This window comes from Salvia miltiorrhiza, chromosome 7, assembly GCF_028751815.1.
Source record: "Salvia miltiorrhiza cultivar Shanhuang (shh) chromosome 7, IMPLAD_Smil_shh, whole genome shotgun sequence".
NCBI lineage: Eukaryota > Viridiplantae > Streptophyta > Magnoliopsida > Lamiales > Lamiaceae > Salvia > Salvia miltiorrhiza.
In genome coordinates, this window is record NC_080393.1 from 58,425,618 (window position 1) to 58,443,586 (window position 17,969).

Here is a 17,969-nt window from a genome sequence, read left to right on the forward strand (position 1 = left end):
CCTTCTCCGCCAACGGATCTATTCAAGACCTCTCTTATAAATAGCGCTCGAGGATCACTTCAATCTTCACCGATTCAACGACATAAGCTGAAACTCTGCCAAAATTGTTTCTCAGCCAAAAGCTTAACCTCTCCAAAGCTTGAATCGAGGAAGAGAATACCAGAGCCAAAAATCAGTCACTGCTGATTACATATATTCTCTTAGACCTTAGGCAAACCTTTGTTTACCCAGAAGCCTAGGTCAAAACTGTTGGATTTGTATACTGAAGGCAAGAACATTTTATGCTTGTATACAATTATTCCTGTGTTCACTGTTTTTATCTCCTATCTGTTTGTGTTCATGATTGCATATGTATGTTCTCTATCTCTATATAAGTAGATTATATGGTGTGTTGTAGATCACAGAAGACCATATAATTGGATTAACCTTAAGAGATATAATATGATCACATATAATATGATCACAGCCGAGATGACTTTAGGACTAGTCATCGTTTTAGGCTGCGGTATAGATGGAAGTAGTTTGTCTTGACTACTTGTCTATACTGGTACGTCATAACGTATTGATAGGACCACAATGAGATGTATTCTTCTATCTGACTTAAGTGAAGAATCAAGATCTCGGTGACTTAATATAATCTTAATACTAATAAGATTTCGAATATATATGTTAATTCATGTATCACTTTGATTTACTATGAGTGAGAGTTATATAGTAACTTGAGTACTCTGTATCTTGGGTGATAGCGGTTAATATATGATATTTGATTATCTGTATTAGTACTCGTATCCGATATAGGATAATGACATCCCCTTAAGGAGCTCAATAATGTTTATTGCGCTAAACCCTGTAGGTTGATTAAGTTCAGGCGCAATAATAAGGTTTGAGTGGTACTGCTTAAGGATTACAAAGAGATTAATTAATTTAAGCTGTCAGAGCTCTAATTAATTAATGGATGTCGGATATTTTAAATACGGGGATTTAATAAGTCTAAATACAAGCCCCGACTCATCACCGGCAATAAAGGGGTAAGTCAATATTGGTTCTCTAGTGGAATGAACTAATATTTATAAATTAATTATGGTCTGGGCTGACCATAGATAATTAATTTATTTGAGGCCCATCTTTATTCCTTGTATTTGGTCCCTGGACTGGCCCAAAGTCTCCTAGCCCAGAAAGAGCTGGAAATCGTCCCTCACCCTAAACCTGCGCCCCCTCTCTGTATTTTATTATTTAAATACAGCTATCAGCTCTCAGGAAATACACACTGATAAAATTAGGGTTTTGAGAGAGCTGTGAGAGGCGCAGAAACGTGTGGGAGTTTTCTGGCTTGGGACTTTCATAGTTCGTTGTCCATCCAACGGTGAAAGCTGAGCGGGATACAGTTCAGAAGATCAGAACTGGAGTCATTTGATTCGATCATCGACAGCCTCTGCATACACTTTTCAAGTAAGTATTCCTAACACCTATGTGCAGCTGTTAAATTCATAGGAGCATGTTAGGGATTAATCGTTGTATGATGAATTAATAATAATCCAAGAAACGATCATCGGGCATTAGAGTATTAATTCAATTTAATATTCCTTCAAAAACTAAATCTAAAGAACTTGTTCTTTGAAGTTTAGTTGACATGATTTCAAACCTCCTTTCGACCGATAGAATCGAGTGTTTGAGTTGAAAAGGAGTTCAGGAAGGTACTCTGACTCCGTGAGATCCTAGTGCCAGTTCGTGCTAGGAGTGAGAAATCCAACCAGGTGTGTTGGTACTGAAGATTGGATCTTCAGTTGTTTCGGTTGTGTGCACCCGGCAAGCACACGGATAGGTTTGCAGTGCACCCGTAAGCACTTGCAGAGTGAAGTTGTTGGTCTGGTTGAGGAAGCTATCGTTTGAGCTTCGCACAAATAAAATATCATGTGCCCACAACTAGACTAGCTAGTGGTAAGTCCAGAGTCGAATCCACAGGGAACTGAGTAGTAACTCCTCCTGCAAGGGTGTCACTAAAAAGGGTTTGTATTCTGAAGGGTTCTGACCACAACGTGCTTATAAGCATAACAGGGTTTCCAACTAAACTGAAATAACAAAGGTAAATGAATCAAATAACAAAACAATCCTTACTTGGGTTTGAATAACTAAACATGAGCTAGGCACTCGATCATTGGTGCAAGGATAAATTACTATACTCGCATACCAGTGGTTATAGGCATAAGAATTGTTGCGCCCCTCTTGTCACTCGTCACGCACGCAAAAACCCATTGCCCAATCTATCCTTTCAGTTTATGATCCCTTAGAAGGTTCAGTTAATGGAAATCAACTACCCCGGGCAACATCCACGCTCTCTGCGATGGCCTATCGCTAGTTGTGCTTTGCCCAGAATGCTTTAAGATTTAGATAGACCCACTTGACTCTTACGCAGATATTTCACCGCAGTCACGGCTCCAACACTCGTTGTACTATTTTGGAGGTCGATGGTGTCTCGCTTTTGCCCAAAGTTTACTTGTGGCCAAAACTCCCTAGTTAACTAGTGTGATCAATTAATTAACCAAGTTGTTACAACCTTATTGGAATCAAACCTAGTGTATCGGGAATATGCTCGTACAATTATTATGTCCAAATTAGACCTCTCGAGTTAAGTGTTCATGCTTAGATCATCTTGCCCAAATCAGAATATAAAACTAGCCAGATATAAAGTAAACAACAAACGCAACAGGCATGATTAAAAACAAACTGAAAATACTTAAAGAAATAAAATAGTGCTTACGGCCAAAAGTGCCGCAAAGAACATAAGCGAAGTAACCTAGAACTACGCCCACAGCCTGGGCAAGCTTGAACTCCAAAAGATCGTAAACAAAATGTACAACAGTCGGTTCTTCAACACCCCCCGCTTCGAAAGCTCTTCGGGTATATATATAGGCGCGACTAGGGCAACAAAAGGCCCAACCCATGTTGTTGCGGCCGGATCCATGCAAGGCATGGAGATGCTATCCATTTTCAGACCTAGTATCTTGAAGATTTCTTTCCTTCGGGATAAGGCGGAGGTTTAGCCTTATCGGTCTCTTCTTGGATGCTGCCGCCTTCGGCCCATATCAAGCGCCTACTCCACAGTCCTGTCTCGCCCGTCTGCTGTGCTTCTGACTTCCTTCCCTGTTCTCCTCCTCATGCCTGTCAGCTTCCATGCGGTACTTATGGGCATAAGGGATGGTTTTGCCTCCGAATCCCCCTTGCTTCCGGCACATACCTCTTTCACGGAAGGTGACAGCAGTTCTGACCCCTAAAGCACCTTTTGCCCATAAGCGGGTCCTGCCAAAGAACTACACCCTCCCAGGTGACACACACCCGTCGTGCGGTGTGGACAAAATACCTGTGTAAGCCCAGTACGGACAATACACGCTCCTACTTCTCACGATAAGAACTTAGTCTTAGCGGTAAGCGCAGGGTCGAATCCCACAGGGAGTGATGAACCACTTTGTTCTCCTACGACAAACTGAGGTGTCACAATTCTCAATCTGTATACTCTGCACAAGAAATAAACAAGATCAATAATAACAAGGGGTGAGGTTATTCGGTTAGGTCATAACTGTTGTTAACATTTGTTTCGGTCATAGGCACACTGATGATCCGTCTATGATCCATACAATTCCAAGGCGTGGCCCAAAGACATTGGGGCGTTTCTAGGAATTGTACTTCACATATAGGATGGTTGATCTCATTGTGGTCACTTGGTCCGAAGATCACACAATCCCCGGTCACAAGGCAGTGCTTCACTCCTCCTTAGATAGTAGCCATACCCGTTACTCACCAAGTATGGCCCTCACCAACCTTCTCTCCCGAAGTCCCCAACTTTGCGCTTTTAGTGACACATGCCTCCTGGACTCAACTATTTCCGGCTTTGTCAGCCGACCAGTCATAGACATGCTACGGCGCCGAGATTGCTTTCCTCGTTTGATAACCATGGCTTTATGCCTCGTCACAGTTGATGGATAGTCTCTAGAGAAGCCCAAGACTGAGGAAGGACAGTGTATCCCATCAATCCTTTCCCCACCTTCTGGATCTACAACGCCTTTTGTTGACGCTGCTCAGCTACTCGGTCTTGGGCATACCGGTTGTTGTACCTTGGTAAACCCTGGCCTTTGCTTGACACGGACAGCGTTTTACTGAACGGAGATCACCCGTTAGGCCCCTACTGTCCATGGTTTCGAACAGATCCTTCCGGAACCACGAGACTCAACCGAAAGAACAAGTGCCTCACGAATGTTTACATGTTAACAACAATTACTTCCACCCCCTAAAACCTCACCAAGGGAATTACTCACACATAACACAATTCATAAATGCAAAAAGAATTAAACACATGATAGAACGAAATGAAATGCTGAAATAGATAAAATAGTACCTAGGCTTCAAGCCTTCGAACTTGTCCAAAAGTAATAACACAACGGAAAAGGGAAAATACGGAATTGTAAATTGTTTTGGATGCCACACACGGCGAATTTAATTGAATACTGAAAGTAAAAACAAGAGTTTTTTGGTTGCCAAGAGCTTCTTCACGCTGCACAACATTAGTCTTTTATACTGCCGGATGGTAGAGGCCTAACCATAGCTGCGCCGGTTCCAAATCTTCGCCGAGATCTTCTTTCCTTAATTAGCTCGATCTTTGATTGATCCTGATTGAAGATGGCGTCCAGCTGCAAGCTTAGTCCACCTTTCCCATTCCTTCGATCCTTCCAGCTTCTTCTTCCACCTTCTACTTGTTTCTTCAAGATCTCCGAGATTGACCTTCCTTTTATGGCTCTGGCTGTCTGCTTCTCATGGTAACGATCAGACGGATTGCTCTCTTTGGTGTGACTTATACCAGGTGGGTTGCTCCAGGTTCCCATGCCCCAAGTTGAGTTGGAGAGGTACTTGTTGGCCGAAGCTCCATGCTGGTAAACATGATTTAGCATTCCAGGCTCGGTAATGCCCATTCTGACCGCATTTCTTCCGTTTCCGCTCTACTGACCTTCCTTCATTCACAACTTCGTTTTTCCCCCTGACAAACCTGTACCGACACAAATAAAAGGAAAAAATAGGGCCAAATGGCCCAAAAGTCGAAGACGTATCACCAGGCGACCAAACAACACAAAACAAAAGGAAAAGACTCGATCTAGACCTAAAACAGAGCACAAACTTGGGCTCATCACACACACACACTTTAAACACGATTGTCCTCAACCGTGCACGTACAATTTTGCCCAAAAGCGGACACATACGAAACAGGAAACAAAACAAAAACACAACCAACAAAGCATGCTAATATTTCTTAGTCCAACAGTCAATGATGATTAAAAAGAAGACCAGTAGCAAGATCAAGCAAACAACGTGCCATCAGTCGAGTCAAGATCAGGTTCTGGGCATGAGGATGTTCCTCTCCTTTCACTCTCTCTCTCTCAAGTGTTTAGGCTCGTGTTTTTACTCTGGACATCTTGTTGGGTTCTGACCATAGGCTTGCCTATCTTCTATTGTCTCCCCCTTTAGTCAAAGCTCTAAGTGCATCTCATTAGGTCTTTTATGGGTTGTAACGTGGCTTAAGGCATAAGGTGAGAATTTTTAGCACGAGGCTAAGGTCATCCTGAACTTCATTCTGGGCAACAAATTTCCCATATTTTTTTAAAATCCTTGCCTATTCTTGCGGGCCTAAGCACATACTTCCCATTACTCTTTTCTTCTCCTTTTTTTATTTTTTTTTCTTTTTATTTTTTTTCTTTTTATTTTCTTTTTCTTTCTTTTTCTTTACGGACTATTTTTTTTTATTTTGGGATCAGATATCCCATTTTGCAATTTTTGCACTAGTCCTGCCCATAGGATCCACTACACTATCTTCCTTCTTTTGCCCTTAAGTTCAGTTTGACCAGGACGGCTCAAATCTAGACAAATTTATAAGTGAATTCAAATGAATTATTAAGCTCAAAAGGTTGACAAGTGATAGATGTAGGGTTCGTTAATTTGGTTTTTTGGGCTAAAGAAAGAATTGCCTAAATCATTTAACGCACCTAGACTATGTACACAGGGTTTGACTAAGAATCAAGGCAAGTTCTAGCATCACCCTAATCAAGATGTCAATTTCACACAAGAAAGAAAGAGCTGCTTATGGGCATAAGTCAGCGTGGCTTAGCTCAAATCCTCACAAGGTAATATGCCCACAACCCTATCCATCGTCCTCAACTACATACGGCACAACAGTTTGGAAAAGTCCTACTTACATAATCGAACTCAAAAACCATCAAAACATGAGCAACCTCGAAAATATAACGTGCTGACTCAAGACTCTACTAAAACTAAAAAAAAAAGTGGGTCTTCCCTCCCACTCACACACTTTGCCTTGAGGCAAAGGGTGTGAGAACAAGGATTACCCTGCACAAAAACAACAAGAGCCTTGGCCCCCCACACACACACACTTTGCTTTGAGCAAAGTAGGTGTGTGGAGGGGGTCAAGGAAAACAAACAGACTCCAACAAAAAGAACTAACGAAAACACAAGTGGCCAATACTTTGGGTGCCTGCACCAAGTGTGTTGCCTTTTGGGCATAACACCGGTGCAGGCAAAAGGTTACCCTTCCCTTAGCATTGGCCAGACAGACTCAACAAAAATAAACAACACAACACAAAAAACAAAACAAGACAAAAGACACAACAACTTAAAAAAAACTAACATCCTAGGGAGGGTGAAAATTCAAGGGGCAGGTGCAGGTGGGTACCTGAAACCCTGGTGCTTGAAGAAGGCCAAAAGAGCATTTTGGGTTGCAGCCAGCGCAACCTGGGTCTCCACAATACTGAACTCAATCCTGTCCAGCCGGTTCTCTTCGTCCTCTGACTCTGATTCCTTCACCTTCTCTTTTCCTTTGCCCATAGCAGGGCTTTGGCCTTCGGCCACCGAAACCTCTCTCTCCTCTGGGTTGGTGAACTTGGGCACACCTCTCTCCATCATCACGTCTCTCATACGAATCAAAGCCTCAATATTGAGCTTTTTTGCCTCGATTCAGGTATTTTCTTCCTCGATCTCGATCAGTTGGGCGAATGCGGTGGTGAACTGGATGCATGAGAGCCTTTGATTGGGTTTGCTGATGATGGACTCTATATGCTCGATCAGGAAGGCTCCGAATTTGAGCTTCACCTTGTTGTGCATTGCCCAAAGGATGTAAAGATCCTTTTTGGACATTGCATTCCCACTGTCCAGTTTTCCAAAGAGGGAGTATGAGAGGATGCGGTGGCACATCCTTAGGGCAGAATCGCGGATTCTATGTGCAATACTCTAAGCTGACCATGTTTCACACACAAATGCAAGACGGTCTGTCTGTGATCCACCTTCTCCGTTGCAGGCAAACGGTCGTGTCGAATGAACTCTTCCAAGATCTCAACATGCCCATTCATGGCGGCAATATGAACTGGATTCATGCCGTGGCAGTCGTGCAGCCAGCACATCTGAGGGGCGATTGCTAGCAATTTTGAGGCGATTTCGACTGTCCATTTTGCTGCTGCGATGTGAAGAGACGACGATTTTTGGGAATCCAAACTCCAGGCTAGATGTTGGTTGATCCTTAATATCTCTTCAACAATGGATGCATGTCCGCTTCTTGTTGCTATGTGGAGGAGATTTCTTGAATCGGGAAATGAAACTACATCGAGAAGATATGGATCTTCTTGGAGTAGTTGTTGAAACGTTGTTGCATCACCTAGTGTTGCTGCATCGTAAAGCTTTTTTCTAATTACTTCTCGAACCATTGCTTGATTGTGAATATTAATTTCTTGATTATGTTGTTGATGGTGTTGAGGCAGTCAAGAATTCTGGAGATGTTTATATAATGACAATTTTTTGAAGTGATCATGAAGAGAATTTTCTGCATAATTTCCTACTTAAGTGACACTTGAGGTGAGTTTGATACTCACTTTCCTAGTAATAAACTTTAGTCTTTGTAGAAATGTTATTTTATTCATTCTTCAACATATAATGTCAAGGTAAAGGACAAGGTGAAAATCATATTTTTTTTCGTGAAATTTGAGAAGTGTGAACAAACAAATAAATTACATATACGAATAAGAGATGATCAGATCATGAACAATTAAATATAACACACACACATGATCTAAATCTCTTGTTTATGTATTTTACGTATTTTAATTATTCATGATTTTACCATCTTTTATTCATGTATTTTATGTATTTGTGCATTGTTCTCAATTCTCATGAAAAGATGTGGTTCTTACTGATACCTTCATATATTTTCTAACCCTAATTATATTTTGAGAAAATATTGAATAATGATATTTTAGATGTCATGTAGTAAATAGACTACATATTAAATTCATTTTCCTGTTACATATAAGATAACTATTATGTAAAGCTTCCTAATTTTGGCAGGTTACAATTATTTAATTTTGTACGAATGTGAATCCATTTTAGATTAGTTATGTATCATAACTAAAGCCACTAAGAGATTTCCTATTTACGATTGATAATGTATGATTGAAATTTTCATTTTAATTATCAGTATTTCTACAATAATTATCTCTTTTGATTAAATATGTACGAATCAAATAATGGAGTAAGGATATTCCAAAATTAAAATTCATTTTCATTAACAATAAATCTCGATCAGCTTATACTATATATATATTTTTTACTGAGGTGGTCTTGTTTACATCCGAGTGTACCGTATAATTGGGTTGCACATTCACTTAAACTTTGACCCGTATCCTTATTTGAACTCATATCCTGACCCAAATCATATAAATAATACCCGATTGTACGGTATACCCGAGTGTACTCAAGATTTTGTGTTTTTTACTAGCTAATCTTTCATATTATATGCTAATTAATGCAAATCTGTCTTCATTCTTTAACAAAACAATTGATTAATGTGCGGTATAGATAGATACAAGAACCAAGCATTTCCTCTCTCCCTCTCTCTGCCCTTTTTCCTTTTGTTTTTCTTTTCTTTTGTTTGATAGTGCATAGAAGTCAATCTAAAACATATGGATCGATTTAACAAAACCAAAATCCATTAATTAAAACCTATGGTAATGCAATTCCCGCAAGATCGAGTAATAGTATTACTATCATGCAATATAAACAATAATATATATATATATATATATTCCCTATATAGGGGCGAGCTCCAGTGAGATCCCTATTTTTCGTGTAACATGAGTACAATAAATAAGATATATAATACTAATGAACAAGACGTATATCTAACGAACAAGATGTGTATATAATGATGAAAAACAAAATTTAAAAAATTGGTAATGAATAAGACATATATACTGATGAACAAGGAATATATACTGATGAATAACAAAATTTAAAATATTCTGCTCCCTCCAGGATTCGAACCCTGCGAAAAAAAATCACCCTCCAGATACAATATCAGCCATATGATTGATGAAATAAACGCACCAGATCGTGCCCTAGATCTCACTAAAATTAGGGGGTCTCATTGGAGCGGCCCCCTCCCTATATATATATATGGTTGAGTAACAGTATGATGCATATAATAATATATTATGCAGTATAAACTATAATATATGGTTGTTACAGGAAATTCTGTGCAATATTTTAGTATTAGTAAAGCAGTGTGAAACCATTTCAATTGATTTCAAAGACCAAAGACATAATAATGTGTAACTAGACATGATGACGGAGTGGGAATGGGCGTTTACATCATAGATGATCAAACGTTGTGCGAGGTGTTGTAGTTCATCCCTTGATGCAGAAATGGAAGAGTGTTTAATTAGCTCTTCGAGAAGGGATCCTTTTAGCAAAAGAGTGCTTAGCTCTACGATAAGCGTAGTTTTTTTTTTTTTTTTTTCAATTTTCGTAATAATTAATTAAATAGAATTGGCTTGAATAATTAACATGAGAGGCCCGATTGAAACAATTCATCGGCTCAAGTAATTAAATAAATATTGTCTCAATAAATAATTTGATTAGCTGGGCTCAATTAAATAATTCAAACGAGGCCCAACGAAGATAATATAACAGCTCAGTTAAAAAAAATAGATGGGCTTCAATTTAAATAAATTCGGCCCAATGAAATAATGTAATAAAAGCCCATCTGAGTAAAATAAATAAATTCAGAGGCCCAATCAGTAAATAAAATCGGCCCAAAATTAATAAATAATCCAGCCCAACTCAAGCCCACTGAAAATAAATAACAAAGCCCAATAAAATAATAACTAGGAGGCCCAAATTTTTCGGCCCAACTCAATTAAAAATAAAGGCCCAATCACAGCCCAAATACTAAAATAAATAAAGCCCAAAGAATTGGCCCAACTCCATCTTCTTCTCCTTCAAACACGGTCCATACTATTCTCTCACCCACACAATTTCAGATCTCTCTCTCTCTTCAAAGAAACGCACACACAGACGCACATCTCACCCTCTCACGCGATCTGCCGCCGCCGCCTGAGACCCGCGAAGGATCCGGCGCAACCGCCGCCGACAGATGTTGCTGTTGCCGCTGCTGTCTGAGATCGGTGGTCAAAACGCCTGCTGGAGGAACGCCGCTGCCGTCAGCTTGTCCGAAGTCGCCGCCAACTACCGCTGCTGTTTCGCCGGAGTCGCGGCCTGGAGCTGCTGCAGCTCGTTCGGTGGTCAGTGGCTCGTTGGAGGAGCGCCGCCGTCGGCCGCTGCTGTTGACAGCAAGAGCCCGGCAGCCGCCTCTCCCGGAGCCGCCGTCGCCGTGAGTCGCAGAGCTCCGACAGTCCAGTACCACTCATCCTAAAGCTAAGTTCTCTAGTCATTCTTCCTTTCAAAATAAAGAATCTGAAAATCTAATTCCTCCTCTCTCTCTTTCGTTGGTAGGAAGAGGAAAAAGGCAGCGCCTTTGCCGCTGTGTCGTGACTGAGTAACCGGCGAGCAGAACCGCTGAGGTCTGTGCTTGCGCCCCTCCGACGCCGGTGAAAGTTCTGCCGTCGCGTCCTCGATTCACTGAGCAGGGCAGTCAGCCTCATTTCCTAAAGCTAAGTTCGATTCCCAATTGTTGTGTAAAAGAAATTCTTGTGGTATCTAATACTCTATGAATCTCATAAATGTTATTGTTATCTAGAGTACTTGGTTTAGAAGCTAAAATGTTGAAACGTACTTATCTCGCATAAAAATTCTAGTCTGATGTACTGCTATTTATGCCTTTGTCTTGTGAATAAAACTGATTGAGCTATTCTATATCTGAATTTTTGATTGATCTAAGCATGCTATGTTGGGGTGTGAAATATGCAAACATATAGACTAACTTGAGATGGTAATACCTTGATTGTTTTGTCCTTTTGGCTGTCTGTTGCTCTGTTTGAATTTAATGAGAAGATAGCTGAAAAAAAATCACATATCTTGTTTTTTTTTAACAATGCAGGGAGAACTAAGAAAAGAAAAAAAAATGGATAAGGCTAAGCCAATCTTACCTCTTCGAAGTTTTGCAGCAGCTAGACAATTCTCTCAAGCTATTGATGCTTAAAGAGAGAAGAATTTGGTGGGTGATATAATAAGGAGTGAAGTTGGTGGCTGTAAAGGGAGGAAAGCATGGCTTTTGGTGGTTGAAGAGGTGGGGAGCAAAGGATGGTGGCAGCATACTTATTTCTTTCCACTAACCTTAATGATTTTCCTTTATTGCTTTAATGATTTTCCTTTATTGATTCCTTGTCGGTTGATGGTATTAAACAAGGAATGGTGTTGCATTTGATGTGTAGTAATGTGGGATATGGCTGAAGTACAGCTCTTGCCTCTTGGGAATTATAAACTTGTAGTACAGTAACGCGCTTAATGAAATACTAATCTTGAATTCTTACTAATGTAGCGTATATATATATACTCGCACGATATTTGATTTCTTACTTGCTAGCATCGATGAACTGTAAAATAAATCTAAATTAAATCCGTAGATTTAATTCTCCTCACAAGCCGGAAATAATCCACGACTTAAGTAATTATAAATAATAGAATCGATAGTCTCATCTCGCTTAATTAATTAACGTGACTTTGCTAAGTCAGTTATAACTCTAAAATAATATCATTGACTGCTTTAATAATATGAATTCAGGATCATAAGCTGAATTCATATCAGGATAATAACCGTTTTCATTCACTGATGAACAAAAATAAACACTCATTACTGGATTTAAAATATATAAAAGAGCGGGTCACTACAATCCGCATCGCCTACACGATAGCGGCCTACTCGTGTAAGGCTCGCATCATGTAAGGCGATGCAGCCCTAAGTTGCACGAGGGCTACACGCGTGATCAAAATCAGCGCGTGTTTTACACGCGCGATTAAAAAAAATTGAATTTTGAATTTGATTGCCTCGATTTCCGTGCTTTTTTGACTGTTCAATTTTTTTTAATTTTTTTATGTAATTTTTAGGTTTTTTATTTTAATGGAATTTTAATTATTAGTAAAATGTGTTATTTAAATTTGAGCAGTTAAATTTAAGTGAAAAGCATAAAACTCAAAACTAAAAAAATCATGTAGGCTATCATGTAATTCCAATGCAGCCTCTTTACACAATGTGGTCCCTCCTCATCAAGTAAGCTATCATGTAACACCAATGTGGATGCTCTGAATTACCGTTAACCCTAATTTCTATGGCTCAAAGTAAACACGCTAGCTGGCCAAGAGAGATTAAATATTGCTTTACCCGAAATTAGGTAGAATTTTGTTTCAAATTACCCTTACTTTAATGTGAGGTCCTTTTCTGAATTGCGACCAAGCAGTGAGGAAATTAGGTAGAAATGTATTTGGGTCAACCTTGTCATGCGAGATTCTTTTTTAGACATACTAACAGAAAGAACGTACGTTGTACGTGTAGTTATAGTTATTTTATTTGATAATCTATTATTTTAAAAAATCTATTAATTTATTATTTTTATTAGATAATTTATTGAATGGATATATTTATCTATAAGCCTTATCAATAGCTATAGATATATATCACATGATTAATGTTAGTTTATTTGATAATTTATTATCTCAAAGAAATTATTAATTCATTACTTTTGTTAGATAATTTATTGGATGGATATATTTATTTATAAGCCTAATCAATAGCTATAGATATATATCACATAGATTTAGTGTAATATTAAATGAATTAATATATTCTTATAAATACATATAATATATAAAATAATTTTAAAATAAAATATGTAGTAAGGGTAAAATAGGCAATCCACAAGTTGTCCTTAGACTGCCTTAGCCTCTTTTTCTATTAGTATAGATATAGATATATTGGGAGAGTAGGAGACGTTTGTGAATATAAAATAGAAAAAGGAGAAAGCAGAGAAAGAAATAAAGAAAAGAATGGCTGCAGAAGCAGTAGAAAAGAAACTCTATGATGCTCGGACTTTAGACTCCCAACAACTGTCACCTCTGCCCATTACAGCAGCAGCGCAAGGGTACGTCGAGATCTCGAGAAAATTGTTATCAGTAGCCCCGGAGACGCGCTGCTGGCGAGACTGTCATGATATGAACCCGGCTCATATCGCGGCATCCCATCATTCAAATGAGTGATTAATAACCAACCCACATCCAATCATTCAAAATAGTGATTATTTACCACTTCAGAATTGGGTAGATTGTTTAATCAATCACCCCTCTAATCCTATTAATCTTATCTATCTCATCTACCAAATCAAACGCTTCCCGAGTGTTTTATAACTTTTTTTTTAATTTCTGGGCGAGATGAATGATTACATAAACATTGTTCAATCTTAAACCTAATTTCTTCTTAAGTCACTTAATTCAATATTTATACATGACGGGACCCTCTATATATCTATTAAAAATACAATATTCATTAATTTTTTTATTAAAACTCGTGTCCAGCCAAAATAGTATATATGTTAAAAAGATAATTATGAAAGCTGATTGGATTAGTGAATCTAAATTAATTAATAAATGTAATATCAAATTAAAGCAGTAGAAGTTGAAAAAAGTAATGATATATATAGTGGAACATGAAATGCAATACTAACTACGTTGATAACAAGGGCAGGTGTTTGAGTTTTTATATTGGATTAACTAACTCTGACGCCAAGCTCTAACATAGTTGCAGAAGGAGGACACCATGGGTGGACTGTATCTGTAGTAAGGAACAGATCCAAGAAAATAGAAGTAGGAAATGGCAGCTGATATGATGAGAGAACGATGTTTTGTTGGGTGATTTAGCATCCACATGGAAGTCGTAAAACTTGCGCAGAAATATACCAACGATAAAAGAAATCCGGTAAGGATAACCATCAACAAAGATATTTTCCTCTCCGTCGTCGGAATACAGAGCCCTATGATTGTGAGCACTGAGAAAAGAAAAGCACTCATGTTAGCATCTACGAATTCTTCGTAGTTCTCGGGATCGGTAGACGCCATGATCGCTGTGCCGGCTTTGTGTGTTGCCGAGTCGTCCTGCCACACGCCCCCGGGAGGGTTGATCGCCGCCTGGAACGTCATGCCGGCGATCAGGGCCAGAATCACCAACACCACCTCAATCGACACCATGTTCAAACTGGTATTTGAAAATTTTATTGTCGTTATTTGTTCGAGGATTTTTGTTATCTCAGATTGAATTGTGTCTTGGGGGCTCTGGAGGGAGATGTCCAAAGCTGTTTCTCGATTGGAATTCCTTGAACATTGATATTCTACTCCAGTGTTTTCTACCAAATACCGAACAATCTAAGATGATCAAAGGTCAATAGTTTGAAGTATAAAGGTGAATTACTCATATTTAAAAAGTAAAGGTTTAACCAAATACACATACGGAAATTTAGAAAAATTTAATACCTCGCCCGGGAACGAGATTCAGTGTACCACATTTTATGCCCCACTTCGTGTCCCACTTTCAATTTTGCTTATTTTCTTATATGTTTTTTCTTCAATTTCAATTTTATATGCTTTAGTTTAATTTTGTGATTATTAACTAGGGTTTATTCCATCAAATTAGGGTATATAATTATTTTTTATCATTTAATTTCACTTTTATTAGCTAATAATTGGTTGATAAATTCAAAGTCATAGTATATACTTTTTTTAAAAAATTAATTATTTGAAATAAAATTTAAGTATAATTCATAGTTTTATAATAAATTTTATTTTAATAAAAATTATTTTTAAAATAATAGATATAAGAATGGAACATGGTGGTACACATAAAATTGTGGGACACCGGATCTCATCCTACTCAGCCGTCCCCATATAGGGATTTAAACGAATCGAAATTGATGATTTTTTTAACTAACCCAAGTTGAGAGAAATTGATTAATTTTATAGAGTTTATTAATTTACTAAAGATTGTTTAAAGTTGTTTAGTTGTGTAATCAAATAGATCATTTTTCCATGTAAAAAAATAATACTAATATTATATCAATATTTGATTAAATAATCTTTGCTATTATAAAAATGTTTAAAACCAAAATTGAGTCAATTAATCAAGTGAGAAAGTCGAAGACAACTTACTAACCTCAACTTGTTTGTACCTAACAGCCAAATGCAAAACTGTTTCTCCATAATCATCCTGCAAATGGACAAGCTCACGAAAATGGTTCACTAAAACCTGCAATACTCTAAGCTGACCATGTTTCACACACAAATGCAAGACGGTCTGTCTGTGATCAACCTTCTCCGTTGCGGGCAAAGGGTCGTGTCGAATGATCTCTTCCAAGATCTCCACATGCCCATTCATGGCGGCAATGTGAACTGGATTCATGCCATGGCAGTCGCGCAGCCAGCACGTCTGAGGGGCGATTGCTAGCAATTTTGAGGCGATTTCGACTGTCCCTTTTGCTGCTGCGATGTGAAGAGACGACGATTTTTGGGAGTCCAAACTCCAGGCTAGATGTTGGTTGATCCTTAATATCTCCTCGACAATGGCTGCTTGTCCGCTTCTTGTTGCTATGTGGAGGAGATTTCTTGAATCGGGAAATGAAACTACATCGAGAAGATATGGATCTTCTTGGAGTAGTTGTTGAAACGTTGTTGCATCACCTAGTGTTGCTGCATCGTAAAGCTTTTTTCTAATTACTTCTCGAACCATTGCCTGGTTGTGAATATTAATTTCTTGATTATGTTGTTGATGGTGTTGAGACAGTCAATAATTCTGGAGATGTTTATATAAAGACAATTTTTTAAATTGGTCATTAAGAGAATTTTCTGCATAATTTCCTACTTAAGTACTGACACTTGAGGTGAGTTTCATACTCACTTTCCTGGTAATAATTAAACTTCGGTCTTTGTAGAAATTTTATTCTATTGTGTTCATTCTTCAACATATAATGTAAAGGTAAAAGGACTAGGTGAAAATCATATTTTTTCTGTAACACCTCAATTTTCATAAACTTTACTATTTAAAAATTTAGAGAACAAAAGATAGTAAAATAATAATTTCTTGATTTATAAAGAAAATTTAAACTAATTTCAAAGTCAACTTGCCAAAACTAAGGTAGTATCATAAAATAAAAATAAAATAAAATAAAACTTAACAAGTTCAACTAAAATGTTTAATGTAAAATCTTTATCCCTAGTCATTCTCCACTTCCATGGCCACTTCGACTCTGAAACTGCAAAACTGAAAAATATAAAGGGTGAGTATATTGAAAAATATACTCAGTAACAAAATATTCACATATGTCACATACGTAATCAAATCACATTATCATGCTTGCAACCATACGCCAAGAGACCGGAGCCCCTTGACAAACATAATCATAGTTTGAGTCGATGGCTTAAGTCCCATGACCAAACACATACATAGATCAATGACTTAGGTCCCATGATCAACTTATCAACATAGATCAATGGCTTAGGTCCCATGATCAACTTATCAACATAGATCAATGGCTTAGGTTCCATGATCGCACATAACATCATAGATCAATGGCTTAGGTCTCATGATCGCACGCAACATCATAGATCAATGGCTTAGGTCCCATAATCGCACATAACAACATAGATCAATTGCTTAGGTCCCATGATCACACATAACAACATAGTCGTAATTAAGATGCACGTAAACAAGTAATCAAACGCGATAATAAAAACATATATAACTATATGAATAAGCGTAAAATCCCTCACCTTAAATCTCGAAGCTAAAAAATCAAAATCGAATTTGAGAATCCTAATTGCACTGCACCTAATTAAATAATACACCGCTTCAATAATAATAATAATAAAAAAATCTTATAATAGCTTAAACTAAAATCCTATAAGCAAAACTATATAACTAAATATATATACCTAAGCAGAAAACATATAAACCATTTGGAATTAAACTAACTTTTCGAAAATCTAAGAATTAAACAATTTTATTTTATTTTCATAATTAAAGAAATTGAATAAATTTTCAAAATAGAAACAATCCTATACTAACAGTTACCGTCTATGATCTAAATTAATAAATTAAATTATAGAAAAACTGATTAACTTAATCAATTAGCTATATATATTAAATGGATTTTTCGAAATACATGAAAGTATCAAGACTTGGTAAACTAATAAAAGAGCAGCCACTTTGATGTGATTAGAAAAAAGAGAATTACTAATTAATACTCCCTCCGTCCCAAAGGAAATGTCCTCCTTCTTTTGGGCACGGTTATTAAGGATGCATTATCTACCTAATCTAGTAGATTATTAAGGAAATTTCAATTTCTACTAGATTAGGCAGCATATAAGATTCAATGACATATTATGCATCATTTCAGTTTCTACTAGATTAGGTAGATAATGCATCCTTAATAATCGTGCCCAAAAGAAGGAGGACATTCATTTGGGACGGAGGGAGTAGTAGTTAACACACTATTAACAGGAAACAACTTCGAACACCAACGCATCTTAAATAAATAAAAAAAAAATTATTCTCAACTGACTATCATTAGCAATTGAAATTTTAAAGGAAACACTTGCGTAGTATTATACTTCATTGATTTGCAATATTATATAGTATCAGGCTTCTAACA

General features: G+C 37.6%; 2 protein-coding genes and 1 long non-coding RNA gene across 3 annotated transcripts; 1 reads left to right on the forward strand and 2 right to left on the reverse strand.

Annotated features, from left to right (window-relative positions):
* Positions 1 to 7,250: 7,250 nt before the first annotated feature.
* On the reverse strand, positions 7,251 to 7,754 carry LOC130994508 (ankyrin repeat-containing protein At5g02620-like). The gene has a single exon (XM_057919551.1). The coding sequence runs from the start codon at positions 7,752 to 7,754 to the stop codon at positions 7,251 to 7,253; it is 504 nt and encodes a 167-aa protein (XP_057775534.1).
* A 2,306-nt stretch (positions 7,755 to 10,060) lies between these two features.
* On the forward strand, positions 10,061 to 11,816 carry LOC130995155 (uncharacterized). The gene is made up of 2 exons (XR_009092079.1): positions 10,061 to 11,569; positions 11,690 to 11,816. It is a non-coding gene; the product is annotated as an uncharacterized LOC130995155 (long non-coding RNA).
* Positions 11,817 to 13,833: 2,017 nt separating this feature from the next.
* On the reverse strand, positions 13,834 to 16,135 carry LOC130995150 (ankyrin repeat-containing protein At5g02620-like). Its single transcript, XM_057920304.1, has 2 exons — positions 15,476 to 16,135; positions 13,834 to 14,691 (listed from the first exon to the last, which is right to left on the reverse strand). Exons 1-2 carry the CDS (start codon positions 16,046 to 16,048, stop codon positions 14,044 to 14,046), a joined length of 1,221 nt encoding a protein of 406 aa, XP_057776287.1. The 5' UTR covers positions 16,049 to 16,135; the 3' UTR covers positions 13,834 to 14,043.
* Between the last annotated feature and the right edge of the window lie 1,834 nt (positions 16,136 to 17,969).

Coding starts and splice junctions, on each gene's coding strand:
- LOC130994508 (XM_057919551.1), bottom strand. CDS start 7,754: ATGGTTCGAGAAGTAATTAGAAAAAAGCTTTACGATGCAGCAACACTA.
- LOC130995150 (XM_057920304.1), bottom strand. CDS start 16,048: ATGGTTCGAGAAGTAATTAGAAAAAAGCTTTACGATGCAGCAACACTA. Junction 14,692..15,475: donor TTAGGTACAAACAAGTTGAG/GTTAGTAAGTTG, acceptor TGATCATCTTAG/ATTGTTCGGTATTTGGTAGA.